The sequence below is a fragment of the Rhinatrema bivittatum genome, chromosome 5 (genome assembly GCF_901001135.1).
Source record: "Rhinatrema bivittatum chromosome 5, aRhiBiv1.1, whole genome shotgun sequence".
In the NCBI taxonomy this organism is placed as follows: Eukaryota; Metazoa; Chordata; class Amphibia; order Gymnophiona; family Rhinatrematidae; genus Rhinatrema; species Rhinatrema bivittatum.
The window spans coordinates 317441902-317451370 of NC_042619.1; the positions used below are offsets into that span (position 1 = coordinate 317441902).

The following is a 9469-nucleotide window of genomic DNA, read 5'->3' on the forward strand; positions in this document are numbered from 1 at the left end:
TTTACAAAACTAATATTAAAGCAACAAATTTGCAGGGCTTATGAGTTAAGGAGGAGAAACTGCGGGTTAATCTGAAAAGAAGGAATAGAACATCTATTTATATTGGTGTAATATACAGACCCAAAACAAATTAAGGCGGAGTGAAAAATCACCCATCCAATATATAATGAGGAAAAACAAGCGTGTTAAAGTTTGTACACTCTCCAAAAATTCACACACACACAACTGGTGAATCATTCAAAAGCCATTTTATTGAGAGCTTCACAAAGCATAGATTCCTCGACACAGTCCATGTTTTGCTGGGGGGGGGGCTGCAATGTCAAAAGTCAGACAGATGCTTGGCTGCATGGGGAGAGGAATGGTCAGCAGAAAAATGGAGTCATATTACCTCTGTATATGTCCCTGTTGAGACCTCATTTGGAATACTGTGTACAGTTCTAGAGGCTGCATCTTCAAAAGGGTATAAAATAGTTGGAGTTGGTCCAGAGAGTGGTTACTAAGGTGACCAGTGCTTTCCATTCTAAAGCATATGGGGATAGACTTTAAGAGCTAAACATGTATACTCTAGAGCAGTGGTCCCCAACCCTGTCCTGGGGCCCACCAGCCAGTCATGTTTTCAGGATATCCACAATGAATATGCATGAGAGAAAATTTGCATGCACTGCCTCCATAACATGCATATCCTGAAAACCTGATTGGATGGGGGTCCTCCAGGACAGGTTTGGGAACCTCGGCTCTAGAGCAGTGGTTCCCAAGCCTGACCTGGGGGCCCACTGCTCTAGAGGTTCCCAAACCTGTCCTGGAGGACCCCATCCAGTCAGGTTTTCAGGATATCCACAATGAATATGCATGAGACCAAATTTGCATGCTATGGAGGCAGTGTATGCAAAGATACCTCATGCATATTCATTATGAATGTTCTTAAAATCTGTCTGGCGATCCTCCAGGTCAGGTTTGGCAAATACTGCTCTAGGGGAAAGGCCAGATAGGAGCGATATGGTAGACATATTCAAATATCTCAAAGGTTTCCTTGCACAGGAGGTGAGCCTTTTTAAATGGAAAGGATGCTTTAGAATAAGGTGTCATGAGATGTGGGTGAAAAGGGGTAGAAATATTTCTTTACAAAGAAGGTGGATGCATGGAACAACATCCCAGTAGAGGTGGTGGAGACAAAAGCAGTATCTGAATTAAAGAAAGCATGGGATAAATACAGGTGCTCTCTAAGGAGTGACACTAAATTAATTGTACAGATGGGCCGCTGGATGGACCATATGACCTTTTTCTGTTGTCAGAATGAAGAAAATGGGAAACAGCATTTCTGGCAAGTTAGATGCAAAGCATTGATATGGAAGGCAAAGAGAAAATTTGAAAAGAAGCTTGCCGTGGAAGCAAAACTCTAAAACTTTTTCAGGTACATTTGAGGTAAAAAGCCTGCGAGGGAGTCAGTTGGACCGTTAGATGATCAAGGGGTAAAAGGAGCACTTAGAGATGACAAAGCCATAGCAGAGAGAGACTAAATTAATTCTTTGCTTCGGTATTCACTGAGGAAGATGTAAGAGATATACCCATGCCAGAAATTATATTCAAAGGTGATGATGCTGCACAACTGAAACAAATCTCAGTGAACATTGAAGATTGTATTAAGGCAAATTGACAAACTAGAGTAGCAAATCACCTGGCCTAGATGGTTCACATCCCAGAGTGCTGAAAGAACTGAGAAATAAAATTGAAGACCTGCTATTGGAAATTTGTAATCTATCATTAACATTGTCTATGGTACCTTTGTCAAGTAATGCCAATTTTTAAAAAGGGATCAAGGGGTGATCCAGAAAACATTAGAAACTAACATAAAGAACAAAATGGCTGAACATATAGATAGGCATAATTTAATGGGACAAAGCCACCATGGATTTAGCCAAGGGAAGTCTTGCCTCACCAATTTGCTACATATTTTTGAGGGCATAAATAAACATGGATAAAGGTGAGCCAGTTGATAGTGTATATCTGGATTTCCAAAAAGTATTTGACAAAGTCCCTCATGAGGGACTTCTTAGGAAATTAAAATGTCATAAATGTCATGGGATGAGGGCAGTGTCCTATTGTGGATTGCCAACCGATTAAAAGATAGAAAACAGAGAGTAGGGCTAAATGGTAAATTTTCCCAGTGCAGAAAGATGAATAGTGAAGTGCTCCAGGGATGTAGTCTGGGACCAGTGCTTTTTAATATTATAAATGACCTGGAAATGGGAACAACAAGTGAAGTGATCAAATTTACTGAAGAATCAAAATTATTCAAAGTTATTAAATCACAAGAGAATTGTGAGGAATTGCAAGAGGACCTTGCAAACTGGGAGACTGGGCATGCAAATGGGAAATGAAATTTAATATGGACAACTGCAAAGTGAAGCAATTAGGGACGAGTAACCCAAAATATAGCTACACAATGCAAGGTTCCACATTAGAAGCCACCACTCAGGAAAATGATCTAGGTGGCATTGTTGATAATACATTGAAATCTTCTGCTCAGTGTGCAGCAGCAGCCAAGAAAGCAAATAGAATGCTAGGGATTATTAGGAAAGGAATGGAGAATAAAACAGAGAATATCATATTGCTGCTGTATCGCTCCATGGTGTGACCTCATCTTGAGTATTGTGTGCAGTTCTGGTCACCACTTCTCAAAAAAGATATAGCAGAATGAAAAAATGTACATAGAAAGGGAACAAAAATGATAAAGGGGATGGAATGATTCCCCTATGAGGAAAGGCTAAAGAAGTTAGGACTCTTCAGCCTGGAGAAGATACAGCTCAGGGGAGATGTATAGAAATGAGGTTTATAAATGAGTGGAATGGATGCGTAAAGGTTAATCAGTTGTTTACTCGTTCAAAAAGTACAAAGACCAGGGGACACACAATGAAGCTACTAGGTAAAACATTTATAATTAGTAAGAGAAAATATATATTTTTTACTCAATGAATAATATAGCTCTGGAATTTGTTGCCAGATTATGTGATGAAAGCTGTTAGACGTTTAAAAACGGCTTGGACAAGTTCCTGAGGACAAGTCCATTAACAGTTAATTGCATTGCAGAAATCCACTGCTTATTCTTGGGATAAGCAGCTTGAAATCTATCTACCCTTTGGGACTTGCATTGGCTACTGTTGGAAACAGGATACTGGGCTTGATGGACCCTTGTTCTGACCCAGTATAGCAAATCTTATGATATTCTGTTTCCATGCTTCTATTCCAGAGAAACATTCAAGATGAATGTTTCATGGAGTGGGCAATCTTAGTTGGTCTGCTTGAGAGAAATGCAAAATCTGTGAAGATTGATGAAGGCCCAAAAACTTGGATAAATAGGATGGTGTTCCCCAATGGAATGCTTTAAATGTTATCCTATTTTAAACTGAATCCAATATGAAACAGGCAGCCACTTTAGTTCTTGTAAAAGGGGTGTAACATGGTCATGTATCTTTTTCCCAAAAATTAACTTGGCTGAGGTATTCTGGATTATTTGAAGCTTCTGATTCATATTAGAAGTGAGTACATACTATAAGGATTTGCAGTAGTCAAGCCAACTTAAAATAGAATATACAAGAGATTTCAGGTCCTGCAGTTCTAAAAATGGTTTGTCTTCATATCTAACATAAAAAAGAAAAAAAAAAAGGAAATTGACCAAACAAGAGACTTGATTCTCAGTTTAGTGCTGACTCAAATCGAATCCCAGGGTAGAGACCTCATCTTCCAGCTGAATGGAATCAACGTTTCTGGTAAATCATGCAACTTCAGATTTTGTAGGGTTAGCTTTGAGCTTAAAGAAATGACTCCATTTTGAAACCTTTCTCTTTCCAAGGAGGGATCATTTATGTTTCTCTAATCCTTTTATGAATTCCATTACCGTTTTTCCCACCATCACTCCCTTAAGAGGACGTTCAATGCATTCATTATTCTTTCTGTGAAGAACTATTTTCTAATGTTGCTCCTATTCTCCTCCTATGTCCTTGCTCTAATGTGTCAGTGACAATGGAACTCCTAAAATCCAACACAACCCAGTGCAGCTCCAGGTTTATTCTGAACTGGGAGGTGTAGAACTTACATAGAAACATAGAAATGATGGCAGAAAAGGACCAAATGGGCCTTCCAGTCTACCCTGAAAGCTTAAGGTAGTAGCTGCTCTCTTTGCAGGTTACTCCCATATTTCTCTTAAGGGTAGTAACTGTCGCTCTGTGGAGTTATCCCCAAACCTTATGATATCCTTAAAAATATCAGCCAGTAACATTTTTTTACAGGGTGATGAGCTATCTTGAAAATTCAGACAGGATTGCTTGACTTGCTTTGCTCATTCATAGTAACATAGATGAAGACAGTTAAATCAATTGGCTTGCCTAGTCTGCCTAGTTATTCCAGTCTACACTGCTTATGATAGATTCCAGCTGCCAGCCATGGAAACTTGACTGCTTGTAGAATATCACTGCTTATCAAACTATAGAATGTCAAGATATCCAGAGGAATGATGATGTTACAGCATTCAGTTGTTTAAAAAAATGCAGGCTCTGGCTGTGTTCGTTAGTATGCTATTTTTATATATATTTTTAAAGCTACACTCTCAATTTATTCTCCTACCAGATATTCCAGAGGATCACTTTAATATTTGGGGCACCTGGCATTCAACACTGAAATCAAGCTCCAAAGATCAAGGAAAGTCAGGTATAATTTTTAAGTCTGTTCAAGAAATAATTCTTTTACATAATTTTTTTTGTGTGTGTGTGTTTTGATAGGTATTTTCTTTTCATGAGATTATGAATATTATGTGAATTGCTGCTTTCAAATTTATTATTTGTGTAATCGGTAGTATCTGAAATGCTGTGCCATAAAAGATGACTTAGTGCAAAACAAGAACACCCCAATTCAATTAGAATCCAATGATATCTAATAGCTATTCCAATGCCTAAGCCAGTTAAAAAGTTGAAACTGATACAGAATGAACATACCTTTAGGAAAATATGAAATGAGATACACTGGTTTTCCTAAAGCAGCTGGCTTTCCAAAATGTCTGTTGAAAATTTGGAGTTTTGACCATTTTTATTGACAGCTGCTTTGACCAGTAAGATTGCTCTTCTATAGGAATCAAAGATGATGACCCATTAAAATGATTCATTTTGCATTATTATTCTGAGAACATTTATTACAGCCTCTGTTTATGCATAAATAAGTGACTTATGTTTCTGTCACTTATAAGCTGCAATCATAATAAATATATATACATGCTGTAATAAAATTTGCATATAGCATCTATATGAGGCATCCTGCAGGTCTTTGACAATGTCAGTGATGATATATCAGTTTAAAAATATTATTCAAGCTGAGAACCTTCATTAAAAAAAATTATGGTATAAGAATAAAACAAGACAAAAGTTACCTCAGAATGACAGGAATATTGCAAAACCCGTACAGCACATTTTACAATTTTCCCATTACATTATTCGCTTTTAGCTGTAAACTATCACAACTGAAGACAAAAATTGCACCCAAGCAAATATTGTAATGATAGAAAATAAATCTAATGGTATTTATTTGAAAAACTGAAAACCAAGATAAATGATCTTATAGAGGACTCTTAAAGAAAGGTTTTCATCATCATTTGACCTTTAGAACAGGACTTCCCAAAATGTCCTGGATACTACCCAACTAATCAGGTTTTCAAGTTATCCACAATGAATATGCATGAGATAAATTTGCATCTACTAGGACTCCAACATGGACACACTTTTCTTATGCATATCCTGAAAACTTGGCTGGTTATGGGATTCTCAGGACAGATTTGGGGAGCCCTGTTTTAGGAAGTGACATCACTAGGGTTGGCACCTCACACAGGTCAGCTGAACAGGCAAATCCAGTCCTGGTTTTTGCACCATTGCATGCAGGGAGTTGTAGTTCTGATGTACTTAGAAAAATTTGTATTAAAATCAGAATTACAGATCCTTTCATATACAGCAGGGCAAAATCAGGACTGGATCAACCTATTCAGTTGACCTGGGATGAGATCGCAACCTGAAGATGGTTGGCTTGAACATATTTCAAAATAACACCTAAGCATGGCTGTGAAAATGTATTTTTTCTCTGAAATGGAATATATATATACATATTCTTTAAATATAAATGATTTTTTTTTTATGGGAAACATCACTGACTGATTTCTGGAATTTAAAGTATTTGAGGGAACACATATATTGCAACAGACTGCTGATGTCTTAAACTATCATATAAACAATGTTATTGCCTGTTGACTTTATCTGTAAATATTTTAACTTCCAGGTTCATATGGAAACATTTATGAAAGTCCTTCCTTGGACCAAGGGCAGTGCTATCTTTCCCAGGGGAACCTGTCACAGAACTGCCCCAGATGGCAGGATACCCCTGAAGAACTGGATAATGGAAAGCCAGCAATACGCAGGATTCATACTTCAGCTGCCATTCCTGAACACAGGCCTCACCCCATAGTGGCTCGAGTTAGTAGCACTCCGCAGATAGCGACAAATCGGGGCAGCCTGGACCAGTCCTGTGCAAAGTCTGAGCAGCATTTGACTTCAAGTAGCACAGAAGACATTACAGAGGAGGAATTGGAAGTATCATGCTTTCAAAATAAAGCCAAACCTTCACATTTAAGAAAAGGAGATGTGAACAGGAATGATGCTAGATTGCCCCCTCCCTATCCTGGTTCATTAAAGCAGAGCTCCGCAGTAACACAGCGACCAACCATGTCTTCAGCAGAGCAAGCATTGTGGAGACTGCAAAGGTCAGGAACAAATTCAAGGGTTGCAGAAGAAGGAGGAGGAGGAGGACCAAGGGCCATATCTACTGACTGGTCGACCTTGAGTCAGGAGCGCCAGGCACCACAGAACGAAATGTGTAAATCCTGTTCCATTCCAACCAACAATCAGAACAGTAACAAGTTGGCAGAGCAAGACTGGCAAGAGTGGCAAAGGGAACGATGGCAAATTTGGGAGCTTTTATCGGCAGATAATTCTGACGCCCTCCCAGAAACGCTAGTATGATCAGTCCGGCAACACGGAACTGTCCAGAACACTCCACAGCTTGAATAGGAGCAAGAAATGTTTTTATTGGGATACTTTTTTTTATTTACACCAACTAAAAACTGGTTAACCTTTTTTTGGGGGGGGGGGGGGATTTTTTTTTTTATTAACGAAAAGGAAAGCTGTGCTCACTTTAAAATGTAAATAGCACTGTTAGAAACATGCTTCTCATTCCGTTTGCTTGGGAAACACGGAAAGGAGCTGGAATTTTCCGTCTTGACAAATCTGTATGCATAAGCTATGCTAGTGTAATATGGAAACGTAGCTTTGGTGTAGCTCGGTGGTATTTATACTGTACTATACATATGCAGTTTTAACAACTCTGGGTTATAATGGGTTACATGTGATGCCTGTAGTCATATTTAGTGTTCACAGACAGGAAATGAGGAACAGTCTTGACTGCTTTCCTTTCATCGCTGCACTTATGCTGCCATGGTAAGTGTTAAAATTCTGTATAGAGTGCACAAGCTGGTTTCTGTGCTTTTAAGCAACGTTGGGGAGGGTGGGGGGAGGAGGGTGGGATGGGGAAAGCCTTTCACTGCCTATGAGAGTCACTAAAGTATAGGTGAGGATGAAAATCCATATTGCTGGTTATGGATTTTCATAGTGAAATTTCAAAGATATATATACATATACATACACACACACACACACACACACGTTTCTCATATAAATATATGTTTGAGGGCAACAGAAAAGTTTGTCACAATATTTTAAGAAATTATTATTTTTAGATTATATTTTTAGCAAGCATTGAAATCAATCAGTCTAACAGGGCTGTGCCTAAGCAAAGACAAAATGCAGATTTCTTCCCCTATTCTATTCAATGACAATTTTATGAGTATAATATATAAGTATTTATAATGTATAGTTTCATGTATTGTTTGCAAACAATAAACTGGAATCCAAACAGCCCCAGACTAACTAAGCATGTAATAGAACATGTAAATCAGAAAACAATATGGCTTTTCCTTTACCCAGCAAAGCTTGTTTTGGGAAGATCAGACATTGAAATAAGTCCTTCTGTACACATACAGATGTGTGTGTGTGTGCATGCTCATGTTCGATGTACAGTATGTGAGTGTATACATAGATAAGCATATGGGGTTAATTTTCCAAACTTATTTCTCACATTTATTGATACCTAATCATGAACCCTCAAGGTGATGCAAAGTCCTTTTACCCACAGACCTTGCATCGATAGGCTCTCAAAGGAAAAGAACAGCGTATGTTCCCTTTGAGAATTGTCTGGAGGGGGGGGGGGGAGTGCTTGCAGAGATCTACACCTGCTTTTTCCACATATGCTTTTTCCCCTTCAAAACAATGCATATAATCCACTTTGCCTGAAAGAGTGGAGTGTAAATCCAAAAAATTAAATATATACATAAAATAATAAATAAAATGCTGAACTGCATAATCTTGCCCACTCCCAAACAGGCACCTAGAACATCTCTTTTCAGTGTGAGTAAAAGTAAATGCGTGTACTTTTACCCATGGAGAAATGGGAAATTTTTAAAAAGCTCTTTTACCCAGATAAATAGTCATTCTCCTGTATAAATGTTTTTTAAAAATTATTCTTGTGTTGATATGCACACACGTGTGTATATATGTGTGTGTGTGTATGTATATATGTGTATATATATATATATGTATGTGTATATATATATATATGTATATATATATCATTCACTTGTCTTGTTTCTTGAACAATATGACACAGATCTGTATAAGAAATGTGCCAATGCTTTGGGATCCTAAATAATTATGTTTAACTGTTCTGGCTGCAGTGTTCTAAGGTTTGTTTTCAGCCTCACAACAGTTTACGACCAGTAGGTGGCTACACATGTCAGTATTTTAAGAGGATTTTCAAGTGGTGAAGGAAAAATGTACAGTGTAACAGACATTTTTGTAAAAATACATGTTTTAATTTGAATGAAGTTGGAGACTTTTCCAGTAATAGTGTCATTAAGTCTTAAGTGCCATAATAATGAAATAAAAAGATAAATAAGATTTTGATCTTTCATCTGTTTTTTTAAAGGTAAATCTGAATTGGAAATATACAAATGTCATATATTTTTTATTATTGGTATTCCTACTTCAGGTGCTATTGTGCCCTGAATAAGGATGTGTAAAATTTCACCATCCAATTTGTCAAACCCATGAAAGAATCTGTAAGTCTGGTGTGCAAACCCATTTCTTAACAAAGCAGGCTCTTTTTGGGCAAAGTCCTTAGTTGATCCCCAGAAATTTGCTGGTAGAATCTCCTGAAAATCTGCCAACACTGACTCACAAAATACTTATCAGGCTAATTACTATATTAAGGATGTCCAACTCCATCCTGAGGGCCACAAACTGGTTAGGTTTTCTGGATATGGCTA

General features: G+C 37.8%; 1 protein-coding gene across 1 annotated transcript in view; it reads left to right on the forward strand.

The window, feature by feature from the left end:
• The window catches only part of ARHGAP6 (Rho GTPase activating protein 6), a 269412-nt gene extending 260328 nt beyond the window's left edge, over positions 1–9084 (forward strand). The window contains 2 exon segments of the mRNA XM_029603281.1: positions 4624–4704; positions 6313–9084. Coding sequence (XP_029459141.1) covers positions 4624–4704; positions 6313–7052 — 821 coding nt within the window. The 3' untranslated portion in view covers positions 7053–9084.
• The last annotated feature ends 385 nt before the right edge of the window (positions 9085–9469 follow it).